Source organism: Colletotrichum destructivum, chromosome 8 (genome assembly GCF_034447905.1).
Source record: "Colletotrichum destructivum chromosome 8, complete sequence".
Lineage (NCBI taxonomy): Eukaryota > Fungi > Ascomycota > Sordariomycetes > Glomerellales > Glomerellaceae > Colletotrichum > Colletotrichum destructivum.
Window position 1 is genome coordinate 1341919 of NC_085903.1, and position 17545 is coordinate 1359463.

The 17545-nt window shown below is 54.3% G+C and overlaps 6 protein-coding genes across 6 annotated transcripts; 5 read left to right on the forward strand and 1 right to left on the reverse strand.

Annotated features, from left to right (window-relative positions):
* Positions 1–2365: 2365 nt before the first annotated feature.
* On the forward strand, positions 2366–4298 carry CDEST_12249 (Putative major facilitator, sugar transporter, major facilitator superfamily; the record flags this gene model as incomplete). Its single annotated transcript, XM_062928405.1, has 3 exons — positions 2366–2481; positions 2630–2899; positions 2966–4298. 3 exons carry the CDS (start codon positions 2366–2368, stop codon positions 4296–4298), a joined length of 1719 nt encoding a protein of 572 aa, XP_062784456.1.
* Positions 4299–5363: 1065 nt separating this feature from the next.
* On the forward strand, positions 5364–6588 carry CDEST_12250 (Putative IBR domain, E3 ubiquitin ligase RBR family, TRIAD supradomain-containing protein; the record flags this gene model as incomplete). The annotated part of the gene is made up of 2 exons (XM_062928406.1): positions 5364–6199; positions 6267–6588. The coding sequence occupies 2 exons, from the start codon at positions 5364–5366 to the stop codon at positions 6583–6585; spliced, it is 1155 nt and encodes a 384-aa protein (XP_062784457.1). The 3' UTR covers positions 6586–6588.
* Position 6589: 1 nt separating this feature from the next.
* Positions 6590–8077, reverse strand: CDEST_12251 (uncharacterized protein). The gene is made up of 2 exons (XM_062928407.1): positions 7975–8077; positions 6590–7878 (listed from the first exon to the last, which is right to left on the reverse strand). The coding sequence occupies exon 2, from the start codon at positions 6964–6966 to the stop codon at positions 6742–6744; it is 225 nt and encodes a 74-aa protein (XP_062784458.1). The 5' UTR covers positions 6967–7878; positions 7975–8077; the 3' UTR covers positions 6590–6741.
* Positions 8078–8334: 257 nt separating this feature from the next.
* On the forward strand, positions 8335–9072 carry CDEST_12252 (uncharacterized protein; the record flags this gene model as incomplete). Its single annotated transcript, XM_062928408.1, has 1 exon — positions 8335–9072. One exon carries the CDS (start codon positions 8335–8337, stop codon positions 9070–9072), a length of 738 nt encoding a protein of 245 aa, XP_062784459.1.
* A 567-nt stretch (positions 9073–9639) lies between these two features.
* On the forward strand, positions 9640–11122 carry CDEST_12253 (Putative Actin family, ATPase, nucleotide binding domain-containing protein; the record flags this gene model as incomplete). Its single annotated transcript, XM_062928409.1, has 2 exons — positions 9640–9694; positions 9753–11122. The coding sequence occupies 2 exons, from the start codon at positions 9640–9642 to the stop codon at positions 11120–11122; spliced, it is 1425 nt and encodes a 474-aa protein (XP_062784460.1).
* Positions 11123–12675: 1553 nt separating this feature from the next.
* Positions 12676–16452, forward strand: CDEST_12254 (Putative transcription initiation factor TFIID subunit 1, histone acetyltransferase; the record flags this gene model as incomplete). Its single annotated transcript, XM_062928410.1, has 1 exon — positions 12676–16452. The coding sequence occupies one exon, from the start codon at positions 12676–12678 to the stop codon at positions 16450–16452; it is 3777 nt and encodes a 1258-aa protein (XP_062784461.1).
* Between the last annotated feature and the right edge of the window lie 1093 nt (positions 16453–17545).

A 17545-nucleotide genomic window follows, 5' to 3' on the forward strand; every position in this document is an offset into this window, starting at 1 on the left:
CAGCGATTCCAAACAAACATTCGAGGATGCAGACAAGCGAGGCCCAACAAGGACAAGGCTCGAGGTTGCTGCAAGTATCTACTGCAAATAGGTAGGAAGGCATGGCATCCACGTTAGGGAAGTTGCAACTGCTTGCCGTGACTATGGTGTCTGGTATTGTCGGAGCCGTGCTCCCTTTCATCTCCTCTTCGCTGAGGCGGATGGCGTAGATGTAGAGGAGTGTGGTTTCTGGGCACGGCTAGTTGTGTAAGACCCTGGCGTGTTGTATCCAGCCAGCGGACTAGCAGGTCGTTGTCCATTTCGTCGTACCGTCACGAAAAGAAAAGCCAAGCGAGGGTGCGTTGGGTCCCGGGCGCTCTGAATCCTGTCGTTTGCAATGTAGCCGCTGGCATTCGTGAAGTACCTATGTTCTAACACGACCATGGTCGCTAGGAAGGTCCCGGCAAAGCATCCAAGTAAGTCTAAACGTCACACATTACTCTCACGACAGAGAGCAACTGAGAGTTGGGCGTCCGACCTTGAACAGAACATGTTGGCCTTGGCTACGACGAAATTTAGCCACCAACTGCTCCGGCGTCTCATGGCCCTTTTCCAAGTTGCAAGACGTAGCAGGCAGATGCTGGGCCCGAGGCAAGGCAGGCCGGATGCATTTCAAGAAGAGACGGTGTCGGCATTCGTTTGTCAGACACGGGGTACAGAATCAAGCCGGTAGGCGCGGATACTTTCAGTGCTGGAAATCGTCCGCCAGTTGGTCCGTCAGCCCTGTCGTCTCCTGCAGCCTGATTGCCTGACAGGGTAGGCTGCTGGTCCTGTCCCCAGATCGTGCAGAGTCTGCCTTTCTTTGTCTTTCTTCCATTAGACACTATTCAAGGACCCGAACTGAGGCCAAGAACTGGAGGCTGCTGCGAAAACAGTGCTGCACTGTCCTGTTTGCCCGTCCGTACCTTGCAAGTTGCTTGACATCAGCTTAGCGCACATAGACTTTAGGGTGCGTTCCTCTCGCTCGGGACACATGTTAAGCCAGTCAGATCAGGCCAGACGACCCTTACGCTGCTAAGTACATCTCTAAACTGTGGTGGAGATGCAACCCTGGGAGAAGGAGGTGCTCGAGTGTCTGTGTGCCTTTCTGTCGTCCGTGATCATTGACCGGCAATGAGCCCTGTGACCCCTGTATGCTGTTGGTGATCAGACATCCAAGCCCTTCCACCAAATATTCCTGCCAAAGTCGAGTTGGGGCTGCGGGTTCTGGTTGGAGGTCCGCCAATAACTTCATTCAGTCTGATACTCGGACTGACGCCTCAAGATTTTTGCAGGATAACTATATCAGTACTTTTGAGCTACCTCGACTACTTTACCATTCGCGCCAGCTGTTACTTTGTCAGGTCTGCCTGTTGGAGACTCGACAGAATAGAATGGCGCTGCCGGCAGTGACAGCAGTACAAAATCCCTCGCGCAGCGCCCACATTTCCACACTCCCTCACGCCTTCTGCGCTAGGGGGAACAAGGGAGAAAGCACCATGTCTCGATCAAGTATAGCCCGGAGAAAGGAAGTGGGTGGAACCCAGACGAGAACACATCCCAAAAACGAAATGAGCCAATCATGACTGCAGCCACCATCCCGGGGGGCCCAGGACCTGAGGGGGGAGGAGTACAGAGAAACCCCATACAGGCAGTGCGAAAGCTAGAGAGGAGGAGCCGGATGTGAGAAGGAGTCGGACGATGGTATACTTGGGGGGGTATCTGAGGTACCTACCTAGACGTTGGAGCGGCCGCGCGCCTGCTGCTGGCCGCTTCTGCATTTGCTCTCACAGTGTTTGCTGGGTGCTGTGTGCCGGCTTTTCCTTCAGCTAGGCTTCTGCTGCTTTTTCTCGCCTTCCATCCCCACAATTTCCTCTCCCCTTCCATCCTGACTGGCACATCTCCCCCTCCAAGTCCCACACACCCCAGACTTGTGCTGGCTCACTTCGTCTCTGTGTCTCTCTTTCTGGCTTGGCTCCTCCCCGCTGGCAGGCTTCTCACGCTTCGCTTTTCTGGTGCTCTGGGCTCGCTGTGGCTCTGGCCCTTCTTCCGACTGACCTGCCTGAGTAACCGGGACCCGACCGCCCGACTTTCTTCTATACCTCGCCCGTCCGTCTCCCTGCCTCCTTCTCCACACCCATCTGCCTGCCTGTCTGTCCCATCCCATCCTATCCATCCATCGTTATCCACACTTTGTCGATTCACCACTCTGAACTCGCCCGCCGCTCGTCAGTCAAATGGTCGCCGGCCCATTTCGACCACCCTTCTCAACGACACCAGAGAGAAGCGCCCTCTCGTAGCACCACGATCCCGTTCTGGACTGACGTCGCCCGACCTCCCATTCACCATGGCGATAGCCATGGGCTGGCAGAAGCCCGACAATGTCGCCGGCTCGTCGGCCCCGGCCATCATGGTCGGCCTGTTTGTCGCCTCGGGCGGATTGCTCTTTGGCTACGACACTGGGTAAGCAGCCCGCCGGGCCCCGATCGACGATCCTTTGCATGTGCGCATGTGTGTTGGAGGAACACCACGAATGCGAGGCGCGCGACGGGCCCTCGTGCCTTTGGAGGGTTATCAGGTGATTACGAGGCTGATTCGCGATGCATTGTAGAACCATCAACGGCATTCTCTCCATGACGGCATTCCGACGAGACTTCACGACCGGCTACACCGAAAACGGGTTGCCCGCCATTTCACCCGCCGAATCCTCCATCATTGTCGCGATCCTGAGTGCTGGCACTATCCTCGGCGCCCTCTTGGCTGCACCTATCGGCGATAGCTGGGGTCGTCGTATCTCGCTCATCCTGTCCGTCGGCGTCTTCAGCTTTGGCGGCATTTTCCAAGTCTGTGCGCATGATATTCCAATGCTTCTGGTCGGAAGGTATGCTACACGAAAACAATGCCATTTTTGGCTACCCGCGGAACACGTCGTTGATGAAACATGCAGGTTTTTTGCTGGTGTCGGAGTCGGATCCATCTCGGTGCTCGTGCCCGTCTATCAGTCGGAAATGGCTCCGAAATGGATTCGAGGTACCCTCGTATGCGCCTACCAGCTTTCCATCACTATAGGCCTCTTGTCTGCGTCCTTTGTCAACATCTTGACCGAAAAGCTGCAAACGGCCGCTGCGTACCGGGTGCCTCTCGGCCTTCAACTAGTGTGGGCCGTTGTTCTCGCCATCGGCCTTCTCGTCCTTCCCGAAACACCACGCTTTCTCGTCAAACAGGGCAAGCCAGAGGCGGCAGGTCTTTCGCTCAGTCGCCTCCGGCGTCTCGACATCACGCACCCCGCTCTGCTTGAGGAGCTTCAGGAAATCATCGCAAACCACGAGTATGAACTTACACTTGGCCCAGACTCGTACAAGGAAATCTTTTATGGGTCGCCTCACCTGGGCCGACGAACCCTCACCGGATGCTGCCTGCAGATGCTGCAGCAACTCACGGGTATCAACTTTATCATGTACTACAGCACGTCCTTCTTCGACGGGGCCAAGGTAGAGAACCCATACCTGAAGGCTCTTATCATCAACATCATCAATGTCGTGTCGACTATCCCGGGTCTCCTTGTCATCGAGTCTTGGGGTCGACGCAAACTTCTCATGGTCGGCGCCATGGGTATGGCGGTCTGTCAGCTGCTCATTGCCTCCTTTACCACGGCAGCCGGAGAAAACCTGCAACAGGCTGCCCAGACGATTCTTATCGTTTTCTGCGCCGTCAACATCTTTTTCTTCGCCGCATCATGGGGACCCGTTTGCTGGGTCATTACCTCCGAGATCTACCCCCTGAAAGTCCGTGCCAAGGCCAACTCCATATCAACCGCCTCAAACTGGCTGCTCAACTTCGGCATCGCATACGGCACGCCTTTCATGGTTGGACAGGGAACCGGTTCGGCCGATATTGGTCCCAAGATCTTCTTTCTTTGGGGCGCCTTCTGCATATTGGCTGTCCTATTTGTGTGGTGCATGGTCTTCGAGACCAGCAAGATTAGCTTGGAGCAGATTGATGAAATGTACGAGCGTGTCGACTATGCTTGGAACAGCACTAGATTCGAACCCAGTTGGAGCTTTCAACAAATTCTGGATGAAGGTTGGTCACCAAGCGCCCAGCCCCCTCTGGATCACGAACTGCAGCAGACGCAGACGAATTCGACCACCCAGACCACTCAAACATCACATACAAACTCGAATTCAGCAACTTCGACAAACACGGGCGCCACCGGAAACTCTACCTCGGCAGAGGCGAAGATGTTGTCCCAAATGGGCAACGTGGACTTCAGCTATTGATCATTTATACCCACCATCCACTTTATTTTACTGTTACTATTACCGCTCTTTTTTCTTCTTGTTTATCGAATCATATCCCGGATGGCAGCGTCGGAGTTTATGATGCACGGAGTTTATAGGGGTTTCACTGGCCACAGCCACCGATGGGCGGTTGGTTTTTTATGGCTGGAACGGGAAATGTCACAACATTACAGCGGTCGCTTGGACAGGGAGGAAAGAAATCACGGTCAACGCTGACGAGAATATCCCATCATGCCTTGACGATGTCACCTATTATGGCGCAAGGGATCCGAGATATACCAAACACGCCGCTTGGTGCTTAGCAACCTAATCCAACGCGGCGGTAGGAGAAGGACGGCTTTGGCCGGCGCTGAGATGATGGAGGGGCGCAGTAGCTCCAGTGTCATCTATGAATTTGACTCGAGTCAGTCCAACTATGCATGAGTCCGCTTCGCTTCTTCTGTGATGGCCGTGACTCTTCAACGTCAGTCTTCATTACGGAGTAAGCTCTGCCTGCTGCTGGTGTTGTACATGAGTTGTTGATGCCAGCACAGATGCACATGTATGAGTGTAGTCCCAAGCCATGAAAGTATCGAATATCAAGTGCTGTGCAATGCCGGAACCTTTGATCCATGCACAACAGTTGATTCCTGACTTGAGATTGTGCAGACGTCTTGCCCCCTTCGGAAGTTCGAGGGTGTTTCTTTGCCCTCACAAGTTTCATCCGAACTCGACTTGTGTCTCCACGCAACCATGAATGAGTGACTGAATCCCCTTTCATGAGTACCGAATTCACTGACTTGCTGCCTTTGGGATGCCAAAAAGAATATATTTTCAGTCGCCTTGTTTTGCGCCTGTCTCCAGCATGGTGCATCACTCAGTTTATCATTTACACTGCTCACCTTTGCATGGCATGTGTAAGCTCACCGAGAGGCGTGAGTTATACATTGCCCTTCTGATCGTCGAATCGGTAAACCGCTTCAAAACCGAGAAGTCCATTCAAGATCCAGCTACATTAAGAACGTCGAGACCTCAAACTCGAGGGTTTAATAGGCCATACACAAGATGGAACACTTTCAACGGCTCGATGAGAACATCGCAAATCTTGTAATCGGCCATGGGTTCTTGAACCTAGATACCCTGCAGTTTGCCACCGATGAGGAAGTCGAGAACGCGGCAACATTGGCGCTACAGATGGCCGGCCCCGATGTGCAACTAGCCATCGCCATTCAACAGAGCGGCATTTCAGGCAGACGCCGCCCGCCCCCCAATCTCGACGAAATCCCCGGTGACCCAATCCCGAGACAGTACATCACCTGGGAGGAACGTAACCGCCTGCTGGCAGACAGCAGACCCAACAGCGCAGCGACCTCGGAGTCGGATGAAGCCAACGAGAACAACGAACAGAATTGCATCGTCTGCAGTGGAGGACGGCAGCCCAAGAGCCGGCTGCCGTGCGGCTGCTGGATGTGTCCACCCTGTCTACGGGCGTGTATTCGCGTGGGTTTGAGGGCCGGGGGATGGCCTCCTCGGTGCTGCGAGCCGTTGCACCAAGACCAAATCGAAAGCGCGGATCGGGAACGGCCCGGCCTGCTAAGCCTATATCGGCAGATTAGGGAGGAGAACGAGACGGTGGGGGGAGAGAGGATGTACTGCTCCACACCGGCGTGTGCGGCGTTTATACCGCCTCGGGGGGCGCATGTCAGGGACGACGAAATGGAGTGCCCTGCATGTGGAGAGGGTACATGTCGACGGTGCAGGCAGCACACGCATCCTGGACGGCCGTGCCGGCAAGAGGACGAGGATGAGATGTTGATGGACACCATGGACGAGCAAAATCTGTCTCCTTGCCCACGGTGTCGGCGGATCATCGAACTTGCGGAGGGATGTTATCACATAACGTGAGTATCGCAACCCTTGCGCAGACGGTGACCCTCAAGCGGCTGACAATGACCTTTTCTTCCAAAGGTGCCCGTGCGGGCATCAGTTCTGCTACCAATGCGGCGGCGACTGGCGTGGACGATGTGCTCGGGGGTGCGGACTCTATCCACAGGAAGGAGACGACCGCGTCCCGGTACGTGAACGAGGCGAGATATACCGTCAGGGGCAAGACCCGGACGAGTTTCCCGCGGTTGCCCGGTTGGAGCCTTTGGGACAGCTTATACCCCGGGTGCAGCCTGTGCCTATGCCTATACCTCTACCGCAACCGCAATTGCAGCAGCAGGTTGAGTTGTTCCACCCACAAGCAGCGGATGCTTTGTGGCAACCTTTACCTCTAGGTGAGTGAGTCTTACTTCAGTCAGTCAGAAAACAAGACACAACGGGGACAAGGAGAGGGAGTGTTTGTGCTAGTGAGAGACTTATAAGAAGTGCCTCAGCTCCAGTCCAGCCCGGATGGCGGTTGTTGCCAATCGAACCACTCGCAACCGACCAGTTCGACTTGTTACCTGCCATCATCCACGACAAATGGGGGAGCCCTGCTAATCTTGAGATTGTAGAACCGATTCAGCCATTGCCCATGGGGGGATTTCAGATGATGGACCAGCCTAACATGGAGGACATGAATCAGGCAGATCGCATTCAGCAGGGTCGGGGACGGTACAGCATCTTCATGTACCACGCTGACGGGAGCAACACACAAGTAAGGCAGAAAGAATCCCCGCTCCATCCCCACGAGAGCCTCTGCTAATTAGAAACGCCTGCTAGCCCGAGATGAGACGTTGGAGACGCAGTCGCAGAGCCTACCGCCGCAGACCTCAAGAGGGCACGCGCGCGTGGCCTACCTTCGAGATTCAACCCGATGACCCCCTTTGCAACCACCACCTCCCCATGTCGTGGGTGGCCGAGGACATGAACAACCGGGCGGAGCCCCCGCAGTGTGGCTTCTGCAGGTCGCGGGACGAAGCCATTTACTTCCGGTGTCGGACGTGCGGGATGGTGACATGCAGCAGACACAGTAGCGTCCGGTTCGGGCTGACGTGGGCGCAGGCGCTGAGGGCTCGTGAGTATCTGCAGGATCGGGTTTGGATCGATGAGACGCCAAACAGGCGGGGTGAGTACTTTGCCAGATGGAAGTTTGTTTGCTTCTTGAGGCAGGTGTTGGCTAACGTGAGCGTATCTAGATTGGCTCCGACAAGTTCTCGGACTCCGGCGCGTCTAGATGATGACAGATTGGTCCAAAAAAGAGTTGTTTCTGGCGTGGGATCTCGAGAATAAACAGGAAATATGACGGGATAGTTCCTTGAGGTAGTGATAGGTAGATTTGAGGAAGGAAGAGAAAGAAAATAACGACTGGCGCCCTAGAGTTACCGGATTATAAACTTGGGAGAAACCAATCAAGCGTGTGTGTTTTCCTATCACTGTTTGTATTGCCTCTGCGCGCGGTTCTGTAGTTTGCACTGTCTTGAGTCATAAGGATTCACTGACGCCTGGTTTTCGAACTTAGCGATAATCGACGTTTTTGTAGATTGCCAGCTTTTGGACCAAATTTAACATAACACAAGTGGCTGTGGGTAGAAATAGGATAGAAGTTCGGCTTGTTAAGCTGGTCTCGCAAACAAAACCTTGCGATCCAAGTTTACTGATGTGTGAAGTTAGCAAGTGCTTCCATAAGAAAGTGTTATTTGATACCATAACAAAGATATCCATGTTGACTATTGCCGTGCATCGCACTTACGTTGTAGTCAACTTCCACAAATCTTTCGCTGGTACTCTCTGACCATGATGCTACTCAAGCCATAAATGTGATTTCGAATAAGACATACACCAGACTGTCTTCTACGACAACAGTGGCGGGAGAGAAGAGCAAGGAGGTCTAAAACGAGTTTTGTATAATTGCCGCCAAGCCACAACTGGACGCGGCCCCACTACCCCGTCCACATCCTGGTCATAAGTGGAACCGATGGGATTGTTTCAAGGTAGGTATGGTAGGTTGCAACTGGAGCAGAACCAATGCAGCAATCTTGCCTATTACAACACCACCACCCTGCCGCAACATCGACAGCAGAGCCCCGACTGCTTGGGCCTCCCGCCCAAAATGTCACTCTCCTCAGACGACGAAGACCAAGTGCTGTCCGACAATCAGTCCATTTCGGCCGAGTCAAGCGACGGCGAAGAGCTGCCCCCGCGACCCCTACATCACAACTACTTCGCCCCCCCTTTCTACGGTCGCCCACCGACCCCTCTACCGCCCTCGCCATCACTGACCTCGCTGCTTCGCCCTTCGAGACCAACGACCCCTGACGCTTCAGATGATGATTTCGAGCCCGTTCCCCGTGCATCGCCGCAGGTCCCGACCTACGAGTACTACGGCTTCGTGCTGTACCTCTTCTCAACCCTGACTTTTCTCGTCTACCTATTGTGGTCCTACCTCCCGTCGCCGTTCCTGCACGCGCTGGGCATCTACTACTACCCGAACCGGTGGTGGTCCCTTGCGATCCCGGCCTTCCTCACGATGCTGGGCGTGTACATCTACATTGCGCTCGCGGCGTACAATACCGAAATCTTGACGCTGCCGTTAAATTCCATCGAGTGTGTCGTCGACGACGCCTCCAAGGTCGGGGTGATTGATAGCAAAGGTCGATTGAGGGACGGGCCGAAGAGGAGATCGAGAGACAAGAGGGATAACCGGTTGCCAATGGGAGGGTACAACTGGAAGAATATCTGGAATGAAGGGACAGACGCTGTGATGGATATCCCGTTGGCCGGCGCCTGCGAGGTGCTGTATGGAGAAGGGCGGGATTTCGAGTCAGAAGACGAGTATATTGTGACATGATGCTTCAGACTGGCGTAGGACTTACCCAGGCTGTGATTTTTTTATTTGGAATATCTGAGATACCCCTTGTTGCACCTTCATCTGACTGTTCAATTCTGCTTCCCTGAAAACGATGCGAAAGTATGACACGATCTGAGCAAATAAATTCCAGCTTCAACTGAGCGCTCTGGCCTAACAATACAACTGATCATGTTTCTTTGCAACGGGAAGGAGCGTGGTTACTGAGCTTGCATAAAACCCCGAATTCCATGGACGCGATACGCGTCCCCTAAGTCCGCATCTTCCAATCTTACCTTTGGTCAATGGGGCTGCTCGTGTACGATTTTACGAATTGCAGAAGCTCCGTCTCGGTAAGCAGCCCACACCGAGAGCTCGTACAGTGTGTTGCGCTATGACACAGTGGGGTGTGGCTGGAACCTCAGCCTTGCACCTTCCGACAACCACCGCGCCAAATTCTGTCAACGCGACCTTCAATCGGGTGCAACATCGCAACAACCCACCACAACGCCCTCAATCCATCTCAATCATCCCGGTGGACCGTCGCATCACATCTGCAAACCCAACAAAATGTCGCAACAACCGCTGTCCTCGTCGGTCCAGCCGACCGACATTTATGGAGGAGGTAAGAGAGCCATTCTCGCGGCACGGTGCGTGTCGCGTAATCTGACAATCGCGAATAGATGAGGTCTCCGCTCTGGTTCTCGATCCAGGCTACTGCACCACGCGTGCCGGCTTCGCGGGCGAAGATGTTCCCAAGTCCGTTTTCCCGTCCTTTTACGGCCGCGTCGGCTCCTCCGATACCCCGACCACTGTATTCGGCGACGAGTGCCTCATCCCCCGCGCCGACCTCGAGGTTCACAACTATATGTCGCGTGACAGCGTCGTTGAGGACTGGGATGTCGCCAACAAGCTCTGGGAGCATATGCTCATCACGCGCCTCCAACCCGCACGCCCTACTCCCCCGTCCAAGAACGGCCTCAACGATGATCCCAAGGAGGAAGTCGAGGGCGCGGCCAACGGCGATGTCGACGTAGCTATGGAGGACGTCGAGACACAGGAGAAGGCCTTGCAAGAGAATCCCCTTCTTATGACAGAGGCTCCTTGGAACAACGCCAAGTCCAGAGAGAAGGCCATTGAAATCATTATGGAGAACTGGGGCTGCCCTGCCTTCTGGCTGAGTCGGACGCCTGTACTGGCTGCTTTTGCCGCCGGCAAGGCCAGCGCCCTTGTCATCGACGTCGGCGGCTCCAACACGTCCGTCACAGCGATTCACGACGGCATGGTTCTCAAGCGATCCATTCAGAAGTCCCCTGTTGGTGGCTTGTGGCTGTCTTCTCAGATCCGCAGCCTGTGGGAGACCTCGGAGCCCAAGATCGAACCTATCCCTACATTCATGGTCGAGAACAAGACCCCCGTTGATGCTGGCGCCCCTCCCCAGTTCAAGCAGCGCCAGTTTGGTTTCTCCATCACCGACTCGTTCCGTACCTATGAGGACGAGCGTCTCATCACGGAGTTCAAGGAGTCGGTGGTTGAGACCTGGCGCGGACCCGGCAAGTATGCCGTGCCTCAAAACGAGGAGTTTGCCAAGACACAGCCCGGCCGCGTCTTCGAGTTTCCCAACGGCGCCAACCAGATGTGGCGCGAGCAGCGATACAAGGTCTCGGAAGGCATGTGGGACGAGACAGCGGCGTTCCCCACCAACAACGAGGAGTTTCGTCTCAACAAGTCCCAGACGATCCCCGAGCTGATCCGCGCCGCCCTGAACGCTGTCGATGTCGACCTGCGGCCTAATCTTCTCGGCAACATCGTCGTCACCGGCAGCACCAGCTTGCTCAACGGCTTTAACGACCGCCTGAACAACGAACTCACTGCCATGTACCCCGGCCTCAAGATCAAGATCCACGCGGCCGGCCTCTCCAGCGAGCGTCGCTTCGGTGCCTGGATCGGTGGCAGTATTCTGGCCAGCTTGGGTACTTTCCACCAGATGTGGATCTCGCGCAAGGAGTACGAGGAGAACGGCGTTAGCATTGTCGAGAAGCGCTGCAAGTAAACGTAGTTGTAGTTGAGATAATATTCAGTCGGGCATGGGAAGCAGGAGTATGGCGGGAGGGTCATCGTTCTCGTTTACGCGTTACTAAAGAAAGGGCGTACGGAGTTTGCAAAAAAAGGCTTTTTCTGATAATCAGAGAGGGAGGGCGTCAAAAGATTACACATCAAAACCGCTGTGGAAGGATGCCATCTGCATGTGTAAGCAACCGCCCTTGGATCGGGACCAGTTAAGTTTTGCGGAATACACAGAAATGTCAAGCAAGCTGGACCACGGCCAGTCGCCCCTTATTCGGATAGGTGAAGGACGTGTTGACACTTCGCCACAGCCAGGATTGGGCGCTAATTTACAGCTGATGAAGACACGGAGTGACTGCTGATGTGGGCATGAGACGAATGGAGAGAAAAAGCTAGGTACAGCCTATTCGAAGACGAATGTACACCTAGGTACTCTGGGCGATGGTCAATACTGAAGCCGCCACTTGAGGCTCTGCTCGGGCTTCACCTTGTGTTCTTAAGCGACAACACAAGTCAGGGAAGATTGGAACGGTTAGATGGATAGCGGTCGCCTTCATTTCAAGCGGCAACGATGGAACCTCGGGCGCTGGTGAATCTCCTCCTTCGTTAGCCGTGGTTCAGTAAACACTTGACACCAAGTTGAACCGTCGACGGAGATAACCCCTCACCCCCCCTCGGTCGGGCAGGTGTCTTTCGAGAAGAAACTTGGCCTTTTCCTCCTGATGTTCTCATATCACCTAGATAAGTGCTCGCCGGCAGAGAAATACGATTATTCTTGTCGTTCTTTCCAATCCCAAAGACAAGGGTTGGCAGCTTCCTCACGCAAGTGAACGAGGCCCACTCACACCCTCTTTCCTCTTTCCTCCTCCACCATCGCCCTACACTTTGCACCTCTTGACTACAAAAGATAGCCACCTTCAATCCGCATACAAACCACTTGCCGATGACAAGTAGCCAAGAATTTCCCCTCAAGGTTGCTAGCCAACAACGGTCCTCCTTACTCGTCCATCTTCCTATTTTACGTTCAGCTCATCATCAATCAATACCCAACTTCACTTCGAACATAGCGATATCGTCACGCAACACCAAATTTTCCCTCAGAATCCACCAGCCAAGCATCATCAATTACCTCTGCCGTCCGGCGCAAGGTAGGCAGAACCTACCTCAGCCAGGTGTTGATTTTAGGTATGGGAGAAACAGCCCCAGCTCTTGACTACTGGGGTAAAACGGGCAGGCACAGACCATGATCATGGCTGCCTTCTTCGACGCGGACTGATTGGCTGACTCTTTGGGCCTCAGGCATCCTTGCAGAAATCGCACCTGAGTCACCCAAATTTCTGCGGCTCTACGTGAACTTTCCCTCCTGCTTCCCCAGAGCCGACCGACGCGTCGCCCCATCGACTTCACGAGCTTGTCCCAAACGAACCGAGTCCCCGACGCATCACCGACAACAGCGAGAGGCATGGTATAGATCTGGAAAAAGTCGGTGCACAATATCGGAGGAGCCAGAGGGGCGATATTCGTGCAGACATCGACGACATGGGCGCCGACACTATCAAGTCTCCGCCACCTCGCGAGGACCTTCAAAAGTCCCAGGACGCTCAGGACGATGAGCAAATCGAACGAACCCTCAGCCAGCTTCAGAATGGCGGCGACCTTGGAATCACTATCGACGACACACCCTTTGATCAGTCTGGAAAGGCGGACGATGCCCAAGATTTTGAAGACATTAGCGACGATGATCTCCCGGATGAAGAGGAAGGCAACGTCGCTACTTCCTTGTCTGTTCCAGGTCTCACCGATGACGGAGGTACGAGTAACGACACCGACGACCTATTTGGAGATGGCCCTTCTTCCCCGACCGAGGCGCCCGGTCCGCCATCACCAGCTCCACATGTTCACGATCCCGATGATGCCGATGTATCGCAATACCGAGAAATCAACTTCGACCCCGAGCCTGGCTACGAAGCTGCCAACCAGGACCCAGAGATTCCAGCTCCCGCAGAGACCGCCGAAGACCTGGTCAAGCAAGCCTGGCCCACCTGGCAGAAGGGTGTCATACTGAAATGGAACGAGCTTTTGCCCCCCAAGAAGGCTCGGTGGATCGAGAAGAAGCCTACCAAGAGACCAAAGACGCTTATGTTTTCCAAACTGACATTGGATCTGGCTGCCGATCAGGAGAAGCTCTTCCGCATTCCCGGGCCTGCTACTGTGACCCGCAAACAGAGGCGCATTGACGACGACGCCAAAGGCCTTGTGACGTGCGCCTTGCAGGAGTCTTCTGATGAGGCCGAAGCGGAAGAATTCAACCTGGAGCAGGACTCGGACTCGGAGGCAGTGGCTGGGTTCACGCTCCACGACATTGAGATGGTGTGCGATGACTGGTCCATTCGCATCGAGCAGGCCGAGCAAGACTTCAACAATCAGAAGGCTCAAGAAGCAGCGGCCGAGGCTGCAGCGGCTGCGTCTCTCAAGCGCGCCCACGACGATGCTTTTGACTTTGACTGGGAGGCTGAATTCCTTGAGGACGAAGAATCAAAGCCGCCACCACGGAAGAAGACGCGACCCCCGCCGCCGAAGGGGTTGCCCGAGATTCCTCGATTCACCGCACCCTCATTCGACTCCTTCGAAGATGTAACCAAACGTGCATCCAAACGAGTTGTCCTCGACCTGAACGACCCTTACCTAATTTTGGAAGAAGCCGAATCACAGCGCGGTCCCAAGCGCCAGCGTATTGAGCATAAGATGACGCGCATGGCCAATGGTCACATGAGACCCGACTTATCCTCTCGCTTCAACATGTCTAACGATGACGCGTACGAGGCACTGAAGGAGAATCACCAGCACAAGGTCAGAGCGACTCTGGGCAACCTGGCTGTTGAGCACAGCATGCCGGCTCTCAAACTTGCATGGCCCTTCTACAAGGTCAAGCTGGACATTCGCAGAGATGGTTTTCATCGACCTCACTTCAAGTTCGGCAAGCACGAGCGTCAGTTGATCCGATTCAGCAAGCTGGGCTTCCACAAGCGCAAAACGATGAAGGGCAAGGCACACGAAGTTTTCAAAACTACCAAGGATTTGGGCATCACAGACAACTCAACTGCAGTGCTCTTCGAATACTGCGAGAGGACGCCCCCGGTTCTCTCCAACTTTGGCATGGGAAACCGTGTCATCAACTACTATCGTAAAAAGAAGATGGACGACGAGGAGACGCCCCCGAAAATGGAAATTGGCGAGTCACACGTTTTGTTGCCCGAGGACAGGTCACCGTTCGCCATATTCGGCGAGGTTGAAGTCGGACAGACCATGCCTACGTTGCACAACCAGATGTATCGGGCACCCATATTCAAGCACAAGCCACGGTCCACCGACTTCCTCTGCGTTCGGAGTTCCACAGGCGTGGATGGATCAAGTTGGTACCTGCACAAGATCGATCATCTTTACGTGGTCGGCCAGACATTTCCTTCCGTCGAGGTGCCAGGCCCTCACTCCAGGAAGGTCACCAACGCTTCCAAGAACAGAATCAAGATGATCTCGTATCGCATGATGAGGAGAAATGAGCACAGCCTCGTCAACCTATCGGAGGTAACGAAGCACATTGCCGATAGTACAGATGCCCAAAATAGGCAAAAGCTGAAAGAGTTCCTCGTCTACGCAAAGGTTGAGAAAGGTCTTTGGGGTCTAAGACCGAACGAGCAACTGATGGATGAAAACTCCATCCGTGCCATGATCAAGCCCGAAGACGTATGCTTGATCGACGGCATGCAGCTTGGCATGCAAATGCTGGAAGACGCAGGCTTTGACCCTAACAATGTCAACCTCGAAGAAGAGAATGAGGAGGCCGCCGAAGAAGATGACGAGGAACGCACCGGTGCAGGCACCGCCAAGGGCAGCAAAAAGGCTGCCGAGAAGAACGAGGAGAAGCTGGCCGACAAGATGGCGCCATGGAAGACCAGCAAAGCCTTCATTGATGCGTGCGCCGGCAAGGCCATGTTGAAGCTTCACGGACAGGGTGACCCCACAGGTCACGGCCTTGGTTTCAGTTTCATCAGAACCTCCATGAAGGGCGGTTACATCGAGACTGTTCAGAAGGGTGGTTCCCATACAACTGCGGCCGATGCCATGGCAGCCCATCCGGACACACAGCGGATGAAGAACGGGCACGCTTACAACGTCAAGGAACAAGAGCAAATGTACAGAAAAGGCATTCGCGAAATTTGGGACAAGCAAAAGGCCAGCCTGGAGGACGGCACAGAAAAGGATGATGACCTCGTCGTCCCTCCACCGCCGGATGAAGACGACCGATTCAACCCTCAGAGAGCACAGACCCCCGCGCATGCTGATGAAGGAATGAGTCAAATCACTGGCCTGACAACATCCACCAGTCGGAACCAGCGAAAGAAGCTCAAGATTACCCGCGAAGTCCTCAATGAGCAGGGCGCTGTTGAGCAAAAGGTCATCATCCTTGAAGACCCTGTCATTATAGACCGATACATCAAGAGAAAGAAGGAGTTGGAGTTGGAGGATTTCAAGTACGAACTCCCGCCACGGCTACCCCCTCCCCATCCCCTCTCCGGTCTATCCTTCAACATCCATGCGCTCCCCGCTCACATAGTCATGTGTTTAGTATCTACGAAGGACGACCCACCGGAGTCGCTGACGACGACCGACGTCGCCTGGTTGAGTAGGCAATATCCTTCAGTAGATGCTGAACACCTGATTGACCACCTAGCAGGATTGATAAGGAGCTCGAACGGCTCAACAGGAACAAGCAACGCCGTATCGGACGAGAGCAACAGAAAGGACTCCACCGATCCAAGAGTGGGACCGACGCCGGATCCCCTGAAGCAGACCGGGCTGCTACTGGCACTACCCGAAAGTGTGCCAATTGTGGACAGGTCGGACACATTAAGACCAACAAGAAGTATTGCTCCCTTTGCTTTCATTCTACCTCCCCGTCCAACCTCAGACCTCAAGAGCATGTTCAGACGTGGGGGAAACCGTCGCTTCGTTCTGCTGTGCAAGTTCCTGCGCAAGCGTCGACGGGCGTCTGTCCGTTCCCCATCCCCGCCAGTACGAGAAGGCGAAGAGACGCAAAAGCCAAAGAGCCGCGAACCCCTAAGCCGAGGGGCCAGGCAGTCAATGGCCAAAAAGCAGGCAGCGAAGAAGCCAGCGGCGTCCAAGGGACAGCCAAAAGAAATGCAGCAACCAAAGGCCAAAAAGTACAAGTACAACAAGTACACTCATAAACCGTACTGGCACACCAGCATCGTCAACAGCAGGGATATACAAGCATCTCGTAGTTCGAATGTTTGACGTCCCAGCACCAACCTTCGTCGCTTATTTGGCCGATATTTCTTTTTCCTCTGCTGTTCCGTTATCTTTAGTTTCCCACCTGCTTTCTCACGTTCAATCCTTCCACGAGCATTCAACTGACATTTGCCAAGGCTTTGCCCCATGCTTAATGGCACGATGAAAACCGACAACGGCATCGCGGAACATGGCGGCTTCGGTACCTACAATGCTCCAGCGGGCGGTGCCGGCTCGCCCGGGCCATGAATGCCTCGTGACGATGTTGAGTTCCAACGACAAATTCTAGCAACTGTCAGAGGCTGCGGCAGACCATACATCGCAGGGTCGCACATGCCAAAATATGGTTGAGACGGCCGAGAAACCGGGCAGCCGGTAACTGGTTCCGGCGCCTGATAACAAACAACATGCGACTGCTGCAGCCGATCGTCTAAATTACCGACGAACTTTCCAGAACGGGGGAAGATCTCCACACTCAACCGTCTCCGTCCCCGTCCCCGGTTGCTAACAATAGGGACATGCCAAGACATTCATGCAGGGGCGTTCAGGGCACATACAATCGATCAAGCTGAGGTTGATATTAAAAGAACGTGCGGTCTGTCGCGCGCGAGTGTTTGAGCCAGAAAACTTCTGACGTGAGGTCGGACCGAACACTCCAAAATTGAGATCATGCATTTGACAACCGAGGAAGGATATGGAGTTGGGAACCAAACCTATGGGCCTTGGGATCTGGACTAGGGTTGATGAACACATGTTATTGGACGGCAGAGGGTGGATCGCTCTCCGAGGGCGCGCAAAAAGCTAGGTTGTAGGGGGGCTGGCAAGCGGTTAAGCAAGCATGTAGTGATGCATCGGCACGGCGTCTGGTGTTGTTAAGTTTAGCCAAAACCGCGATATGTGGGCAGCTAACCACATACGAAATCATTCCGCAAGTGACTCAATTCCCGGCAATGAATGTGTCGTGGCTCTGCAGTGAAGAGAACAAGGCTAGCTCATCACGACTGATTTTCCAGGTTAACATGCAGCTCTCGGTCGGGGTAATGCGTGTGAAATGGTGGCAGGTTGGTCAAGAGGGCAACCAACTGGGGAGACAAGGTAG